General features: G+C 31.2%; 1 protein-coding gene across 1 annotated transcript; it reads right to left on the reverse strand.

The window, feature by feature from the left end:
- Nucleotides 1-939: 939 nt before the first annotated feature.
- Nucleotides 940-19,883, reverse strand: LOC135849503 (uncharacterized). Its single transcript, XM_065369979.1, has 8 exons — nt 19,372-19,883; nt 12,243-12,344; nt 8,186-8,292; nt 7,918-8,066; nt 7,306-7,536; nt 6,421-6,568; nt 1,773-1,917; nt 940-1,519 (listed from the first exon to the last, which is right to left on the reverse strand). Exons 1-8 carry the CDS (start codon nt 19,442-19,444, stop codon nt 1,266-1,268), a joined length of 1,209 nt encoding a protein of 402 aa, XP_065226051.1. The 5' UTR covers nt 19,445-19,883; the 3' UTR covers nt 940-1,265.
- Between the last annotated feature and the right edge of the window lie 4 nt (nt 19,884-19,887).

Here is a 19,887-nt window from a genome sequence, read left to right on the forward strand (position 1 = left end):
ATGGGTTTACATTTGGCAAGAAAATCAAATGTTTCCACAAATGTGTTTTTTGAGCAAATACATTATTCAATTTTAGGCTCAGAATCCTTCAAAATTGCTCAAAAAGAACATACCTACTTTGTAAAAAAAATATAAACCAATGCTGAGCTCAAAATTTTGAAAAAAGTGCTTGAAAAATATTTTTGTTGAAATATTCGATTTTCTCGCCAAATTTTAGCCAATTTTGATTGATCAAATTGCGTTTTTCCGAATATCCCAAAAATCGTGACCCAATTTTGGGCGAGTAGAAATGAAATGGCTTATAATAATTATTCAAAAGTGATATTGCGACCTATCAAAATATGTTAAAATTTTGCAAGAAATTCGAATATTTCCACGAAAATATTTTTTGAGCATTTTTGAAAAGTTTTGAGCCCAAAATTGGGTTTTGATTTTTGGAATTTTCGAAAAAGTGTCATTCGATCTATCAAAATATGTTAAAATTTTGCAAGAAATTCAAATATTTCCACAGAAATGTTATTTGAGAATTAATGAAAAATTTTGAGCCCAAAATTGGGTTTTGATTTTTGGAATTTTTGAAAAAGTGTCATTCGACCTATCAAAATGGGTTAAAATTTTGCGAGAAAATCAAATATTTCCATAAAAATATTTTTTGAGATTTTTTGAAGAATTTAGAACCATAAAAAAAAAATGAAGTCAACTATATTGTTTGCTAATTCTGGATCTTTTTCTAGCCTGGGACCTTGGCGAAGAAGTGAGTATGACAACCGTCAAGGAGTATAAAGTAACATAATTTTACATCAATCTGTCAACGCCATGTATTGATACACTCTGTTTGTTTGCAAAATCACAACCACATTTTGAAATCTTCAAGTAAAAAAGAGAAAAAACTACGAAATATGGTTTTATATATATTTTTTTTCACTAAAAAAAACTACAGACGTTTGGTAATTCTGTATTGTAAAGTGTACAAATTGATTTAAAATTGTCATCGTAATTTTATTGACCATTTTAAAATATTAGAGAATGCGTTAGTCTTCAGTAAAAATACACCTATTTTGTTACGTTGTAGCTGAGCTTTTACCTATAAGCTTGATTAGGTTGTATGTTAGGTTGTTAATGTGTACATTTTTCCGTTTGTTTAGATGATTTGCGAGATAAACGAAAATAAAAAAAAACTCGGTTAATAATTACTGAAAGTGTTTGATAAATGCAATTTTACATAGGTAGGTAGGTAATTTCAGTCTCTTAAACGAAGAATTTCACTAACGTAATAGTAGGAAAGCTAATAAGGATATTATTAGAAAAGAGTACCAAGAAAGTTTTAGTCGATTTGAATTACTAGATTCTTCTATGGTTTCAGCCCTAAAATAAATTTTGTTACCGTTCTCGGTCTGATCACTTTTTATATCGATTGTTTGATATAAATCTTCGAGTGGTACGACATGCGAATTGTTTAAAGTTAATACCGTATAGTTTTCGTAAATTTGTCTTTCTTTAATAATTCTGTCAGGGTTTTCTGTAAACAAAATTTATTTCGGTATTTAACAAAAGCAAAACTTATAATTACAAATTTGATGTAGTCGGTAAGTAGGTATACGTTATAGATTTCCATCATTGGAATGGCTTATATATGGATATCATCGAGTAGATATGTTATCGACGCTTTTTTTTTTTTTTGTTTTTATAATAATAATGCTGTCGATTTCCATGAGATCAAACACGTCCAGCCATTATGTCGTATTTTCACATTCAGACTATTTCTTTGATACCTTTGTTTAACATGCTGTCTTCTTTGTAGTCCACTTTTAAATACGTCGTCAACGTTACTTCGAAAACTTTCTTCGGATCGTATGGAATTCCGCTTATTTCACGCTTCCTTCTGCCGTAACCAGTTTGGCCGTTACTGCATTCGATCTGAAAATATGAAATTTTTTAAATAGGTGTGTGGATTACTTAATGAAGTACCCACTCGTGTAGGTACTGCAAGTTTTAAGTAAAAGAGTTGCTCGAGTGACCCGTTATTGTAATTTTTATGGTATGAAAATGAAAGTGTTGAAGAGCTCGTGCATGTGCCAAAAGATCACGATTATGATTTGTATAATTTGTGGATACAATACCATGTAGATTGATGTATTGTATTGTATGTAGGTACACCAGGGTGAGTTAAAAAAAAAAAAAAAAAAAAAAAAAAACACATACTTACCCTAGATTTTGACAAAAATTAGTGAAGATGTTTACTTTTAATGAGAGACTTCCCAGAAAAGTTTTGAGCCCCCCAGTTGTTCAGGGAGCTGAGCCAGGGATCCTCAAAGTAGGGTCATTTTCAAAAAAATAATCGAATCCAATTTTCAAAATCGTTATAAAGGAACCTATGCAATTTAAATAATTTTGAAGTTCATGTCCTATTTTTGTCCTACTTATTTTGAAATCGGATTTTTGGAAACCAGAATTACAAAATTTTGAAAAATAGGTAGGACATGGAAAAAAATGTTCGAAGTTTGTTTCATATCATCTTCTTTTTGCGGAAATTTGGAAAACAAAATGTTCAAAACTTCATAAATTTCAAAATTTATTTTCCAATTTGCTTAATAATTAGGTTTTTTTAATTTCTGAGGAGGAACCTATGATTTTTTCAACATCGAATATTTTCTCACAGGTAATTATGAAAACCTGGTTATTCAAGTTACCTACATTTCAAAAACCAAATTTCAGAATTTTTAAGCAAACTTTTGAAATGTTAAAAAATAGCCCACAAAGAAAATCAGTTTCAGATTACTCGTAGGTAGGTAGGTAGGTACCTATTAATATATACCAGCTTATTTTTAAATTCAAATTTATTTTCTGAAATTTCTATAAATAAAGCTACCAAATAGAGCCTAAAAAATTTTTCATCGCTTATTTTCACAAAATTATCAAAAATTGTTTCAACATTTATATTTTGAAAATCCGATTTCAAAATAATAGATTTAAAAAAATAAAGAGCAAAATTTCAAATTTTTCAAATCAAATCTTTGAAATTTTGAAAGTTGAAAATAAAGTATACGCTACGAAGTCAACTTCAGGGGGATTTCAAGTCGTTTTGACGCCTCCAGCGATTTTTTTGAAAATTACTGGAGTCTCCAGTATAGGTTTTTGAAACTTGAATTCATTAAACGGAGATAGAAATAAGTCGAAATTCATTCTGCAAACCAATTTCAATACGCTACGAAGTCGACTGCTGGTGGATTTCAAGTCGTTTTGGAGCCTCCGGCGACTTTTTGAAAGGTCGTATGGCGTTTTTTGGAAAATTGAAATTTCCAAAAGTAGCTGGAAGCTTCAAAACCATTTGAAACCACTATGTAGTCAACTTCTTATCGTATTGGAATTAGTTTGCGAAGTAAATTTCAGCTTACCAACACCATTTGGTAAATTGTTGCGAGAATTTCAAGCTTCAAAAATCTACTGGAGGCTCCAGTAATTTTCAAAAAGTTGCTGGAGGCTCCAAAATGACTTTAACTCACCTGACGTCGTCTTCAGAGGGTGTTAAAATTGGAGTGTAGAGTAAATATCAGATTTCCATCGCCATTTGATGAAATTTTGTAAAAATTTAAAGTTTCAAAAATTTGCTGGAGGCCCCAAAACGACTTGAAATTTACCTGCAGTACTTCGCTGCGCATTGAAATTAGTTAGTAGAATAAATTTCAGCTTTCCAACACAACTCCATTTTGATGAAATTTAGTGGAAATTTCGAGTTCCAAAAATCTGCTGGAGGCTCCAGAACTGCTCAAAACGGTTCGAAACAGTTTCCAATCGATTTTCAATGTCGAAAATAGGGTATATCCCAAATTTCAGCTTTCTTGGTCAATTTGGTAAAATTTTGATTTTTTCCCTCATTTTTTTGATTTTCAAAAATTCACCAAAAATCGAAAAACGCACATTAGCACTCGAAATTTTGACAGGTGATGAATTTTTGCCTGATCTTTCGATCTACCCTTGTACGGTTTGAAAAATTTTGTGCAGTCGTATGTTGGAACGCAAAATCTGCGATTTCGGCTGATCTGTAAATCAAAATGGCCGCCATTTCGTAAGTAGGGTCACTTTTTTTTCGAGTGCAAGGGCTAGAAATGTTCCTTAGGACTCCCCCTTTAAGAAAAAAGTTGTCCCGGTGGATCGACGTGCGGGTGCAATAGATCCTTAAGCGGGCTCCCCGACTAACCGGAAATTTCGCAAAATAAAATGTTCAACATTTCAAAACAATCAGTTGCAAATTTGCTTCAATCAGTTTTCAAAATTTTATTTCAACATCTAAAAAAATGAGCCATGTGGAAAAATTTATTGAAATTTTAGAAATCAGATTCAAAATATTTTGAACATTTGAATCCAAATTTTCAAAATTTCTATAAACGAGGCTATGAATTTCTTTTTCATAAAATTTTGAAATCAGACTTTTGAAATTTTTGAAATTTTGAAACATAGGAAAATAGATTACGAAGGAAAACTCATTATTTGTAAACCTACCACGTTTTTACATCCCAAATAACTCGAAAGTTTTTGAAAATTCTCAAAATTCAAAGTTGAAAGTTTCATGTTGAAATTTTCGAAATTATGAAAAATTTTTCTTAATTCATGTTTTCTGTTTTATTATGTACAATCTTTTTCAAAGTTTCATAAAAAATGAATAGTTATCTACCCATTTAAAAATTTGCATTTTGAAAACTTGGTTTCGAAATAATGTAGGAAAATCGAACATAAACTTCAAAATTGTCAAAATTCAGTAAGTTTGATGTGGAAATTTTGAAAACACAAGTGATTAGAAATATTTTTGAAATATTCTATTGTGTTTCGTAATTTATAGCTTCAGCTTCCTCTGCCAAAATTCTGAAAATCGAGGTTATAAAATTTCGAAATTTCAAAATCAGTTTCCAAATTTGTTTTGTTTTTAAAATCATGTTTTCAATTTCAAAATATTTTGAAAATTTTGAAACACATATGTATTTTGAAAATCCGATTTTCAATATTTCATTAAAAGAAGCTGGGAAACAAAATTTTGGAACTGGTTTCGAAATTTTTGAGATTTTGAACATTTTATTTTCCAATTTTCTTTAAAGAATCCATGAAACAAATTTTGAAAAAAAAATTCGTCGTTTATTTTCCAAAATAACGAAAATCTGGTTTTAAAAATTACATTTTAAAAATCTGGTTTAAAAAATTATATTTTAAAAATCTGATTTTATTAAATTGGAATGCATTTCTAAATTTTTAAATTTTTAATGTTTTAAAGTAGGTATAATTTATTCCTTTTATCCAAACTGATTTTCGAAATATAAATTTTAAAACCACATTTTGACACTATTAAACGAAAAAAAAATTCAAAATTTGTTTCATAGCTTTCTTTTAAAAAAACTTTGGAAATCGGATTTAGATTTCAGGATATTTTGGTAGGTAAGTACCGTTTTTGAAATTTTCGAAACTCTAAAAATCTGATTCAGAAATTTTCGGTAAAGGAAAGCCCATAGGTAACTATTGGTTCTAAAATTCACGACCTATAAAAATGAGAATAAAGTATAAAATTTTCAAATCGCACTTTTGAAATAATTCATGAATACATTTCGTATTTTGAAATCTTCAAAACGTAAATTTCAAAACCGAGTGTTCGAAATTTGGAAATTTTTCAAATCTGATTCGCTCTGAACAGACCTACTCCGATCTGGATGGATCTGATTGGTTCCACTGATCAGGATTAGATTAATTCAGGTCTGGTTAGACGGTCAGTCAGATCTTTTGGATCTGGTCAGAACCAATCGTTTTTGCCTGGATGTCCAATTTTCCTTCATCATTTTGAAATTGGATTTTTAGAATGTAAAAATTTAGGTCAAAAAAGAGTTTTTTACTACAATTTAGACAGAAGCAAGACATTTTTGGCAGAAAACGTAAAATTGATATTTTTATTGAATAGCAAAACTTTTTAGCAGGTAATTTTTTGGTAAAAAAGGAAAACTTGGAAATTCTTAGCAAAAAAGTGAAAATTTTTGATAATTTGAGGCAAAATATCAAGACTTTTTAGCAGTTTTGGTGAAAAGTGAGAACTTTGTAAATTTTTGGCAAAAATCAAAACATTGATAACGTTATTAAAAATCAGGACTTTTTTTTACAATTTTTTGCAAAAAGAATGATTTTAATAAGTAATAAGTATTATAACAAAAAGTAGAATTCATATTTTTTAGCCATTTTTTTGGCATGAAACGAGACTCTTTGCTATTTTTGGCGAATAGCAGTAACTTTGATAATTGAGTAAGGTAGGTACCTACTAGAAAAGTGATCGAGTACGATCCCAGCAATTATACCTATTAGAGGAGTGAGGATTACGAAAACTGAATTCAAGAATGTAGATAACTTTTGACTAATTTAGAGTTTATCTAGTTATTTTGGAAAACTTACACCTCTGCATTTATCCAAGCATATATTGACGGTTCCGGTGAATTGCACGTAAGTTGTTTCTGGGAACTTGAAAGCTCTAAATTTGGCACTCAGATAATCTCCGTCAACTGTATTGAAATTTTCGAACAAATATGGGTCTACCGAACATCTGCAATGAAAAATCATCCAAGTTAGTGAAAGTCTTTAAAAATGGATTCAGTCATTTTTGAAAATATGAAAAATATTCATTTTCATCTAGTATCTAATTAATTATTCTGTGAGTCAGTTTCAAGACTACATAGTAAGTAGATGATGAAATGGATTTAGCATTTTCGCATTTCATACTCAAAAACAAATCATTTACCAAATTTCTCAACTTAAAATGTAGGTACTTGGAGAATTTATTTTAAAAAATTGTCTTTTCTTTTAACAGTAGGTAAAAGCAATAAAATATACAAAAAAAAAAATAAAAAAATAAAGATGCAAAATTTTCGACTTTTCAAACTTTCTTTCGCATATTTTTTTTTTTCAAATAAACTGTTCTCACAATATTAAGTAAGTACAGAATTAGGTAATTTAAGAAAAAAAACTGAAAAATGTACTTTAATTCCAGAAAATTGTAAGTATCAAAATGAGTTGAAATAGAAGTAGTCGTGACTCATGAGTACAGTTAAATCTTCAGCAAGAGTGCTTTTACTTATTTCATGACAAAATTTTCGTTTTTTTTTTTTTTTTTTTTTTTGGAGGAATAAAAATTTTTGAACTTTAAGTTTGAAAATTGCCTCACTCATTAATGTTCAAAAATGAACTGATTCATTATAGGTACATAATATCTTGTGTGCAGGTACCCTACCCTACCTATACTGGGCCTAGTGACTAGTGTTGGCGATTATTACTCCAACTTACCCATTAAATATAATAGTCTCGTCTTGAGATTTAGTATCAGACACGCGCATAAAACTGACCAGCAATCCGTAAATCGGCGCGCTCTCTTTATCCAGGTAAATTTCCATGGTCAACGGCGTACCCGGTTTAACGTTCAATTCACCGTTAACCAACGAATTTCCTTGTTTAACTCCTACCTTCAATTGCGGCTCAGGTGCATTTCTTTCCAGCGTGGTTGTTATTTCAATGTCTCTGCAGAATGCAAAATGACAGTACGAATTGATTTTTCATTCGAATTACCTTTCTTATAATAATAATACTCGTATTATACAAGCCGGTATACGTAAGATAGGTAGGTATATATAAATGACAATAAAGCACGTTAATTATGCATTGCACGTCGTCATGGAAGAAGAAGGAAAAAAAAAGAGTTAATATGGTATTATAAAATCTTGGGTTCCGTCGTCGTCGTCGTCATCGTGTATTTAACTCATTAATAATGACCAACGTGTATAGGTGTACCGTGTAATAACCGGTTTAATTTTACTGTACTGTACAAGTAATAATTGTGCAGGTATACGAGTATAGTTTACTCAGCGAAATACTCATTTACGAGTACACGAGATTGCTTACTCTTGTTCTTTGAATCCTGCAGGAAGGACATTTCGACGAGTAATGTTGTGTACTTTACTGTTTAGCAAGCATTTTACTCCAATTACTTCTTTATTCTCCGAGTTATTTTTTTCTTCTATTATTATCTTATGGTAGAAACTTTGGATGCCCTGGATGAAATTAAAATTACATTGTAGGTACTCGTATTATGCCATTTTATAAGTAGGTAGGTAGAGAGGTACATATATTATAATATAAACCGCAAACTAGGTACCTATTATTCACTTACAGTGGCTTGATTAGTGATGCGTGTGATTCCACACTGGTAAAAATTAATCAATGATAGATTGAACATGACTCCAGAGTGTTCAATAGGTGTTGGATGGCAGCCAATGCCTATAACCGTGAAAAATATCGCAAGATACCGGTAAGTACTAGTAAAGGGTCATCTCGAGCATACATCCATCCAGTGATGGCTACAGATTTCAAATGGTGGTGCATTTTGGTGGGAGGGGGGTCCCATAGTTCGAATGATGAATTTTCTCAAGCTTTTGCTCTCGCTTCGCTCAGATCATTCAAGATGACCAAAAAATTCCAGAAATAATCCCCAAACTGTTTGAAAAACTCTTATTTTATTTTTTTTGAACAGAACTACAAGGTGGGCCACTCCAAGCCAAATCAGCGAATTTTCGCACGAGGGTGTTCGATTTTTTTCAAAATCAGATCATGTGTAGAGGTCATTAAACGATGGCGAATAACGCAAATCGGACATTTTTTCGTTTTTTTTTTTTTGACGGAGCTGTGGAGCTTCAAAGTTCTTTAAAGTGGCCAAAAATGGAAAATTTGAGTTGCCAAATTGCTCCGATTGTATGAGGTATAGAATTTTGGACTTTTTTTCAAATTGTAGTACTTTGAGAGAGTGATTGACGAATTATGTCAAAATCAGTGTGGCCACTTTCAAAAACCTAAAAAAATCTATTTATATAAAACCACGATCTGGACGAGTAAAAATTCTAAAAAAATTCTCTCTTTTTTGTCCTTTTTATGTAGAAAAACATCAAAAAATTGGACTCGCATTTTTTAAAATTTTCGATAAAAAAAATAGTTTTTCACTTAAGTATTGCAAAAATACCATCAGAAACCTAAAAAAATGAAAACTTTTGTATTTGTGAGATATTTTACCAAATGTGTAGACAAACATAAGAAAAAATCCTCCCCCCCCCCATTTGTCAACGAATTGACGAGAAATACCATTTTTCGTGCTATAATTTCAAGAGTGAAACATATTGAAAAAATTCCTCCGCCGATTTAAACAAAAGTAGGAACTTAAAAAATGGCTATTTTTGCATTTTTGAAATATTTCACCAATATGTAGAAAGACATGTGAAAAAATCTCCCTTTTTGAATTAGTTACCTATAATTCTTCTCAAATAGGGTTGTCGATTTTTTTCAGCACAATTCATCTCAGAGATCCAGAGATGGTAATTGAAATTTTGCCTCGATCTATGCCATTGCCATCAAAATCCAAGACCACTTTGAGGATTCTATTAAATAAATTGATGAAGTTTGTTCTATACAAGAAATTTCTCAGTTCAATTTTAACATGCATGTAAATTCAAAAATTGCCCCTTTGTTCATGGAGCGAGGTGGCCGAGTAGGTAGAGCAGTTGGTGAAACTAATGATAAATGGGTGGAATGCAGAGGACGTGGGTTCGAACCCTACCTGGGGCACAAATTTTTTTAATTTAGAAAAATTTCAAAATTGAATTTTAGTGCTTCATTTTACTGGGAAAGTGCATTTTTAGCAATTTTTGACTATTTTGGTACATAGAAATGAAGAAAACTCCAGTTTTTAAAAGGAATGGTTTTGTACCATTGGTAAAATACCATTGGTAAATGTGTCCGAAAATACTATATGGTTTTGTACCATTGGTTTCTCTATGAAAACCAATGGTATTTTTTCACATGGGTACTGAGCGGTTAAAAATTTACAAATCGTTTATTTTTGGATAAATTCGCGTTCTGAAAATTTTTTCTTTGCAAATACTTCGCAAAAATCATGCCAAAATATTGAAAGTTGGGAATTATTTTGGAGACCAGTGGTGCCAATTTTTTGATCATTATTGCCCATTTCAAAAAATTGAGAAAAATAGGTTGTCAAAAACTTATGATTTTTTTTTAAAATTGACAATAACGATCAAAAAAATTGGCTCCTCTGCGGTCCAAAATATTCTTAGACGATTTAGAAAATATTTCTCCAGTTTCAGGAATGATATCATTCAATATTTTGGCATAATCGATGCAAAATATTTTCCAATAAGCGATTACTTTCATTTGAGACTAGATCATTTTTTCCAAAACAGGATGGATAGCGACAGAAGCGAAAAAATCACGATTGTTTCGAAAATATCCCGTCTTTGGGGTCTCGCATATCTCCTCCTAGGGCACATTAGGAACTGAAAAATTTTTTTGAGTAACTTTCTTCAGCTCAAAATAATGAAGGTCTTTTCAGAATTCGGTCAAAATCCACCCACTTTTTTTTCGCGATCCATCCTAAATAACGTAAGTAATATTTTTCCTGATGGCAAAGTTGATGAAAGTCAATGCGAGACTTTGAAAAAAAAAATCGAGGGTCCTCTAAATTGCCAAAAATTGTATGCAATTTTTCCTCCGAAAATTTCTCATTTCATGAATCTTGAGCTCTTCCTATTTACTGTTTGACTCGTTATTTGAAAAAACTTTCGCCTTCGTTTCGATAGATAGGCCTTTTTTGTTATTTTTTCTTCAAGTTTTCCGTACTTTGAAAATAAGGCATTTTGATTTATTTTCCAAAACTGTTCTTATCAAAAATTATCCTGCACGATTTCTCAGGTAAATTATGAACATTCAAAAGCTTTAATTTTCTTCTCAAAGCAAAATTGTCGTTTGAAAATTAATGTTCCAAAGTTCTGTCTTTTCGAAAATTACAATTTCAAAAAATTTCATATTTACAATTTTTTCATCTTAGACAATATTTTTTCAAAAATTCCAAAACCTCCCATTTCATAAGTCTTGGGCTCTTTTCTTCCACTGCTTGATTCATTATTTTTCAAAAACTTTCGCCCTCACTTCGCTAAGACTTGAAAATTTTTTGTCATTTTCAAGCTTGCTGTACTTTAAAAATGAGGCATTTTGATTTATTTTTCATAAGTTTCAAAGTTAGTCAAAAAATTTGAAAAAGACAAAAGTTTCTCATAAAAAATGATTTTGCACAATTTCCTGCCATTATAAATTTCGAAATCTTTAATTTTCTTCTCTAAAATTGTCGTTTGAAAATCAATGTTCGAATTCGATCTTTTCCAAAATTGAAATTTCGAAAAAATTAGCAGGCAATCCAATGTATTTTTCAGTTTGATAAATTTCAAGGGCACCTAAAATCAGTTTTTCCTATCAAAAAAACGTTGTTTGGTTCTGAAAGTAGTCATAAATTTTTTAAAAGATTTTAAGATTATTGTTCCAATTTAAACAACGTCAAGACCAGCAAATCAAATTTTTTCACATCAAAAATAATCTTGTTTTATTCATAAAATTTTAAATTCTTAAAAGCTTCGCCTTCGCTCTGCTCATTGGGCTGATTTATTTTGCTTTATGGTCAGGGACATCGTTACGGAGGGATTGGGAGGAAGGAATCCTCCACTAGACGAATTTCATGGTTGAAAATTTGAAAAATTTACTAAAATTTGACAACGTTTCTGCAATTTTTCAACGCTAAAAAATTGTTTTTCACTTGCTTGAATTTTCCAAAAACCTTCGCTCGAGCTTAATTACTTCATTTTCCTTTCTCATGTCAAGAGACTTGAACTAGGTACTTGGAAAATATTTGCTCAAAATTTTTTTTAAATGTTGAGAATGCAAAAAAATTAGTTTCTCTCAAATGAAGTTTTTTTTTTCACTTTTGAGAATTATGAATTTTCAAAAGCTTTTGGCCTCACTTCGCTCAGTCCAAACGTAGGTACTTCTGTTTTTTTGAGAATGGAAAAATTGACTTCAAAAATTTTTTTAAAACAGAACCAAATTAATTGCAAAATTTGGATGTTTTTTTTTTAAAACGATAATACCTAGTTTTTTTTTTAAATTTGAAATTATTAAGAATTTTTGCTCTGACTTGCCCCTTCTTCCCCCTTCCCAGAAAGAATTGGTTCAAATCCCTGATGTTTGAAGTTACTAAAATCAGTATTGTTACCTATATTGTTGTTCAAACTTTTGAAATATCAATTCCAAAGGTCCCAAAACGAAGTTATAACACCACCTTTTTGGAAATCTGTAGCCACCACTGCATTTACATATAGGTATCATTTAAATCTTACCTGGATAAAATTTAAGGTTATCCAGATACACATCTGAGTCGTAATCTGGTTTCTCCAAGTCAATCAGCATATTCTCGTCTGTACATGTTACTTTGTATTTAGCTGTAAAAAAAATAAAAGTACTTTTATTAGCATGATTTTATAGATCATTGTTCCCTCGAATTCACACACCGAAACCTTGAAGAAATTGCACCAAGCACCCAGCCGTCCACATCCCACGTTATTGCGAAGAGTAGTTAGGTACCTCTAAATCAACGTCGACGACTCGACGTGCAGTCAATCATAGTATGGTACTAAATGCAACTTACACAACCTTGAATTTTCTTTGGATTATCATTTGGTTCAGGGTCAAGCATCGTTGTAAAGTATTAAACCGTGACAAAAGGGTTACAATGTGGATTTTGAGCAGATGCAGATGTCGATCATTCGATCATTAATGATGACAAAAAATCAACTAATCAAGCTACGACAATGCTCGATTAAAATTAATTAATATAGAATATGCACAAATGCAGCTTATATCGATGTTCACTCTTAATGTAAGTATATTATCGAACAAGATCGAGAATGATGTTAATCTGAGGCATCTCTGAGGAAATGACGTGTATTTTAATCAGTTTCAACTTCTCATCGCGATGCTCGTATAATGCATTTCCGTTCCACGCTATACTAGAATTGTTTATTATACGTAATTTTAATATGTTGTTGTTGTTGCTGCTGCTGTAATAGGAATTAATTTCGTAGGTAATTACACATGCCACAAGAGGTGATATGAAATGTAATCACGAAGCGTGCAATTTAGGCCGCCGAAATTCATCTTATATGTATTATGGCAATGACATTGGTAAAACACAATCCGGGTAAGTACTTATCATACCTTCTTACTCATATTATTTTTTTCAGAGGAGTGAGTACTGAATAGAGACAGGCTGTGGCTATACATATTCTCAAGAGTCAAGATACAGTTTCAAAATGAATTAGAATTGAAATACTTACTAAGGTAATACACGCGGAAGACCAAATACCCAAACCACCCATTAGATTCTAACCACGACGAAATTTTCTGTACCTATATTTGTACGAAATGAAGAGAAAAAAGTGAAAGTGAATAAAATTGACAAAGGTAAACCGAGCTGTTTCGTAACATAGGTAGGTATATTGTGTAAACAGGTACAATACTTTACTATAACGAAGTCGCGATGGTCCTTGTACACAGTAGGAGGCTCGTGTATTCCTACATGTGAAATTATTCACCCTCTGGTTTGTCCTATTGTCGTGATAATTGGTTTGGATCGGTGATATTTAGGATGTTTTGCTTTTCAGGTACCTTACCTACCTATGAATGTAACTCCCCAATTCAAAGGATTTAAAAAGGATATAATCTGTAGATAAAGAATATACTTAGTTAAATAGCGTTTCCGGTTTAAGGGGTACCTATACTGTATGTATATGGACGTTTCGAGAAAGGAAGAAGAAAGTACGAGTACCTACCAACACATAAAAAGCTAGTATTTTGGGCTTTCAAGAATTAAATGCAGGGGAATTTAGCTCGAAGTCGGAAAGAAAAACATAACTGAATTTAATTTCAAGTCGAATACATATAAGACTTAATCTCTTCTCATCATTTATGATGAGAAGAGATGGATTTAGTCACGACAAAAAAGGTAGTAGTAACAGCCAACAAAAAAAAAAAAAAAAAAAAAAAAAAAAATAGAATCACTGAAAATGACCCAAAACTTCCGAATGAAATTTCATTTCAGAAAAGAAGTACTCGAAATGCCCGAAAAGGTGTTTAAAATGCATTAATATGGTCTAGGTAATGTTGGAAAAAATTCCCCTCAAAAAAAATATTATGAAAATCACCAAAACCAGTTGAAGTTTTAATAAAAGGTTGCCCAAAGGCCAAAACGTACGAAAAAGTGTTGAAAACTCGTCAAAATGGTGTAAAAACACTTTTAAAAAACTCATTAACAGGGCTGAAAAGTAGAAATTAGCAAAAAGTAATCAAATGTTGCCTAAAACAATCTATTTGTAGCTAGAATTATAAAAATGGCCCGATATTTCTTATCTAAATGGCCCAAAAAGTATCGTATTTTACCAAAATCGCAGAAAAACACTTTCTTAGTCTAATTTACAGAAATTTGAGGTGTTTTCCACAAAAAAACATTTTTTCTATTGTGAAAATAGCAAAAAAAAAATCATACTCGAATAATAAAAAATTTTTACTTTTTTATTTTTTCCAAAATTGCAAGAAATCTTACTTTTTGTAAAAGCTGTAAAAAGCAGGTACCAATTTTTTTTTTGCCAAAATTACCATAAAAAAATCTGCTCATTTTCTCAAAATTTCCGAGCAGTCTTGTTTCTTTTTTTTTATGCCAAAATTGCAGTAAAAAAAACTTTTTTCTGGACAATGGTACGAAGTTTCCAGAAATTCTCGTTTTTTTGTGACCAAAAATATTCCTACTTATGTTAAGGTTGCAAAATAATCAAGGTTTTAAGTACCTATCAAAAATACCAAAAAAATGTTAATACTTATTTTGTCAGAATTTGCGAAAAAAAACTGTTTTTTAAGCAGAATTTCTACTTTCCAGCAAGTTTTGTTTTTTAAGCAGAATTTCCAGCAAGTTTTGTTTTTTTTACAAAATTGCAGAAAAACTCGTTTTAGGTCAAAATTTTCAGGCAGCTTTGCTTTTTTGTCACCAAAACTCTATTTTTTTTTTTTTTTGAAAATTGCAAAAATAAATCAGTTTTTTACCAAAATTATCAAAAAATCTTACCTATCTTTTTCACCATAATTGTGACAAAAAAAACGACCTTTTTGTGGATACTGCAGTGAGAAAAAGGACCCACTATTAGTCAAAATTGACCAAAAATGTTTGTTTTTTATGTAGGTACATTTCTGGAATTATGTTTTCTTGCCAAAATTGCAAGAAAGCCCTTTTTCCTTTTTAGCTGAGATTTTTTCAAAAAATCTAAACTGTTTTTTTAAAAACAAAAATATCTGTTTTTTTAAATCAAATTTGCCAACATAATTCACATTTTGGCTAAAATTGCAAGAAATTTTCATCTATGGAAATTACGATTTGGGGAAAATTTATTCAGAACGAGGGGGGGTGAAAATCACAAATTATAATTTATTAAATGGACCCTTCTGAGGCGTGCCCTTCGGGCTCTTGTTTCATAGATCTACCTCTGATGCTGAGAAGGAGATTTTTGAATAGCTTAGTGAAATCACAAATTTTTTTATTTCAAGAATTTCTGCGAAATCAATCGACAAATATTTTGAATTCTATTTTTTTTTTTTTTTTTTTTTTTTTTCAGTAAAATAATAAGGTGATTTTATGAAATGCAAAGCCAAAAAAAAAACTTGCAAAACTCAACCAGGTAGGGAAGTACCAAGTACCTACTAAGCAGGCTACCTATTGATGCCTTTGCCTTTGCACTTTAACCTATTCAACTGCAATTTCACCTACAGCCATGTGTATAGGTGACTGAAAAAGAAGAACTTTAAATTCATAAATTAATAAAGGTTGATTAATGATTATTATATTTTCTTGATTTAAATCTTCGAAAAAATTTCGAGGAAATATTTAAATTCTACGTTCATTATTAGGTATCTGATGTTTGTTCTTAAACATCGATAGCATGTTAAAATCAGTGATTCATTTTGTAAATATTCCAAGAAATTTTGATTACTCATTCATCTGCAAGAAAGAAGGCAGTTTATCAGTCAATCTCGCTGCAAAGATGGTTCATGCGTCAATCAAATTAACAGCAATTTACCAAATAAATACAGCCGAGGATCATTAAAACTTTTCAATTTGCATTGCTAATGCTGAGCAAAATTTCGTCTCCTCGTTTTCAGACAGTTACTTGGAGTAGCACTATTCCATCAACTACATACCTATTTATAATATTATGACACTGGTAAAAAAATTGCATAAAAATTAATACTCTTTCGTTTCGTGAGTTGAGAAAATTCATAAGTAGGTGCCAGGTGGTGGTGACGATGCCAAAATTTTCTGGAATTTAGCGATAGCAGGCGTCAATTATAATATCCATTTGCAATGGTAAATTAAATTAAATAAAGTACTTAGGTAATCAAATTATCGAAGCTATAGCCATATGAGAAAATATCGTAGGATCATCAATTTGCTTGATTTTAAATTCGATAACTAGTTCTGTTTTAGATAGAATTGCGTTGCAATAGAAAAAAAATAATAAACTAACGACATACATGTTGGCATACGTGTAGTATACGAGAACATAACTGTTCATCCTACACTTGTGACTTGCAATAAATGTAAATAGTTTTCGATTTATGGTTACTTTTAGATGGAAAATTTCGTAACATTCGGTTTAGATTGAATTTTAGTTCAAAAATCATCAATACTTTTTTACAGCCTTCAGCAAGTTTTCAAATTTTTCCATAAATCTCAAATCGCTCTGGCAGGGTCAATGATGCTTGTAGACACACCAAACGATATCTTGTCAAAAATATCACTTGTTCCAGGTGTTATTTTGAAATCCCCCCCCCCTTATTCCTGAAATTTACCTGCAATTTGGCTAAGAATTCACTTCTGAGGTAACCCAACTGAAATTTCCCGATAACCATCTAAGATAGTCGACAGGGTGCTTAATAAACACCCACCAAAGTTATAGAAGCCAAAGTTCATTTTTGGTCCTTCCAGAGCTGGAGAAATTTGCAGAGCTCAAACTCGACTTTTTTCTTTTAAAAAAAAGTTCACTTCAGTACCAAACAAAAAAGTTTAAGAAAGTAAAAAACCAAAAAAGTTATAAGACGATTAATATCTAGTTTATTGAAATTGTAAATACAGTTAAAGCTGTCTACTGTAATAATTTAAAAAAAAAAACATTTTAATGCAGAAAAAAATCACAAAGTTGGCAATTTTTGACAAAAACCAAGATTCAAAACAATTTTTGGAAAAAATTAAGGCTTTATAGAATCTTTTTGCAGAAAAAATGACAATTTTGCGGTAACTTTTGATCATAGTGAGACTTTTTCAAAATTTTTATGGCAATTTTTGGCATTTTTTGGTTTCTTTGAAAAAGTGAGACTCATTTGCAGCTTTTCTATTCAAAAAGTGACTATTTTGAAAAATATTCACAAAAATGAGACTTTGACAATTTTAGTAAAAAAGCAAGACTTTTTGGAAATTTTGAACATTTAAGTTGGAATTTATTTCGGCATTTTCTGGCAAAAAAAACGCGAGCAAAGTTTGACAATGTTAGCAAAATGAAGCATTTTTTACCAATTTTTGGCGAAAAGAGAGACTTAAACGCAGATTGGGACTTTTTGAAATTTTTCGCAAGCAAACGACAGTTTTAATTTCAGTAATTTTTGTCAGAGAAAGTGAAACTTTCTGGGAATTTGATGGGAATTTTTAGCTTTTTAAAAAAAGAAGTAAATTGTCAGCAATTATACTCGTTTTTGCAACTTTTTTGTAAAAGAGTGAGGTTTATTTGACAATTTTTGACTTTTTTAAGGAAAAAACAAGATTTTTTCTGCAATTATACTTCTTGGCAACTTTTACTGAAAAGATGAATCGAATATTTCACAATTCTATAAGCGAGGAAGCGACGCTTTTTGGCAAATTCTTAGGTGATTTTGAACATAAAAGTTAGAATCTTTTTGGCATTTTCTGGCAAAAAAATGACATTTTAATAATTTTAGAAAAAGGTAGTTTCTGGTTTTAAAAAAAGGTAAAGTCATTTTGACAATTCTTTAGCAATTTTGGACATAAAAGTGAGAATTTTTTGGCATTTTCTGGCAAAAAAAAGAATAACATTTTGACAATTTTAGGAAAAGGTAGTTTCTGGTGTTTAAAAAAAACAGGGTATTTTGGCAATTCTTTAGCAATTTTGGACATAAAAGTGAGAATTTTTTGGCATTTTTTTTCTGGCAAAAAAATGAATAACATTTTGGCAATTTTAGCAAAAGGCAATTTCTGACATTTTTTGGAAGAAATGACATTTTGACACTTTTAGCAAAAGGTAGTTTCTGGTGTTTTAAAAAAAAAAACAGGGTATTTTGGTTTGGCAATTCTTTAGCAATTTTTGACATAAAAGTGAGAATTTTTTGATATTTTCTGGAAAAAAATAACCCTATTACAATTTTAGCAGAAGACAATTTCTGGTAAAAAAAAAAAAAAACAAGTAAGGCATTTTGGCAATTTTTTGGCAATTTTGGACACAAAAGTGAGAATTTTTGGCATTTTCTGGCAAAAAATGACATTTTGACAATTTTAGCAAAAGTCAATTTCTGATTTTAAAAAATACTCAAGGCATTTTGGCTATTTTTTGACACTTTTTGGCATACTTGGGAAAAAACAAGATTTTTTTCATCATTACTTTTTTGCAGTTTTTGTAAAAAAAAAAGAAAAATGAGTATCTATTCTTTTAACAATTTAAGAAGAAAGCAAAGTATTTTTTGCAATTCTTCAACGATTTTGAATAGAAAAATGTAAATTTTTGGCATTATGTTTGGAGAAAAAGTGACAAGTCAGGAATTTTCAACTTTACCAAAAATTACAACACCGAAGGATAATCTTCTTGAGCTTTGAAAATCTCTGCAGGTCAAAGTCAAAGTTCTCGTCAAAGATTTGATTTCAGTTATCAGCTATGTCAAATGTAATCATATCACGTTCTCTCAAAATTGACCAAGTTGGATGTTTTGTAGCTTCGAGGGACAGGGGGGCATACAGAAAATGAATGTGAAAATTGAAAGCAATTTTTCTATGGGCATTTCTAGATTTGGCTGGGTGTTAAAACTTAAAAGGTTAGCAACAATCTTGAACTGATAAGGTTTCTTTGTTTCAGCAGCAATATATTTTGGGTTGATTCAAAGGCGAATAGAGAACCAGCATCAATCATGTTGAAGAAGATGAGGATGATGTGATGATATCATCGCCACAGTTGGTAGTCGTTTTATCAGATCAAACAGATGTAGGCACGCGAATGACATAAACGTGGAATAGGTATGCGAATCTCTGAAGCTACTGGAGGCGTAAGGACAAACGAGCTATGAAGGCTCGTTTGCTGATTAAGAAAGATTAAGGGTCTCGTTGGATGCAAAGAAGTAATAATGTACGATTATCATATCACTTACTTTTAGCTTCAGTTTGAGGAACAGTACAGCACATCAAGAGCACCAAACATGCTAGGCATACGAACGACGTCATTTTTCTACCTTCAAAGGGATATTAGGCGGTGGTAATTCGGCGAGTAGTTTTTTTTCAATCACTGGCGAAATTTCGCTTTTCGCAGATTCGAGCGAGCACACGCGAAACACGTTATTGGTCGCGTAAAACGCGCATCATGTACGAAAGTTACGCGGTATATTTAATCGCTCGGCGCGATCGCACAATAACCAAAGCGAAAACAAGAAGAATCGACCCTCAGGAAGTCTGGCTAACATTACGAAGCGCACCAACAGAACGTCATGACGAATAATATCACCTACTCTGTTTTTTTAGCCTTTCAGGTACTTGTGCACACACTAACTAAAGTATTATTCAAGTGGTCGTCAGCATGGATATGTTATATACAGTATGTTGGTGGGACGTTTTGACGTGTGGGATCTCCTCATATACTCGTATACACATACAGGCCGCCGAGTCTTAGA

Source organism: Planococcus citri, chromosome 1 (genome assembly GCF_950023065.1).
Source record: "Planococcus citri chromosome 1, ihPlaCitr1.1, whole genome shotgun sequence".
Lineage (NCBI taxonomy): Eukaryota > Metazoa > Arthropoda > Insecta > Hemiptera > Pseudococcidae > Planococcus > Planococcus citri.

Bases quoted from the DNA above. Each gene is read 5' to 3' on its own strand.
- LOC135849503 (XM_065369979.1), bottom strand. From the start codon at position 19,444: ATGACGTCGTTCGTATGCCTAGCATGTTTGGTGCTCTTGATGTGCTGT. The intron at 12,345-19,371 runs GTAAGTGATATG...TTTTTTTTACAG, and splicing joins TCCTCAAACTGAAGCTAAAA to CTAAATACAAAGTAACATGT. The intron at 1,918-6,420 runs GTAAGTTTTCCA...TCATATTTTCAG, and splicing joins GCTTGGATAAATGCAGAGGT to ATCGAATGCAGTAACGGCCA.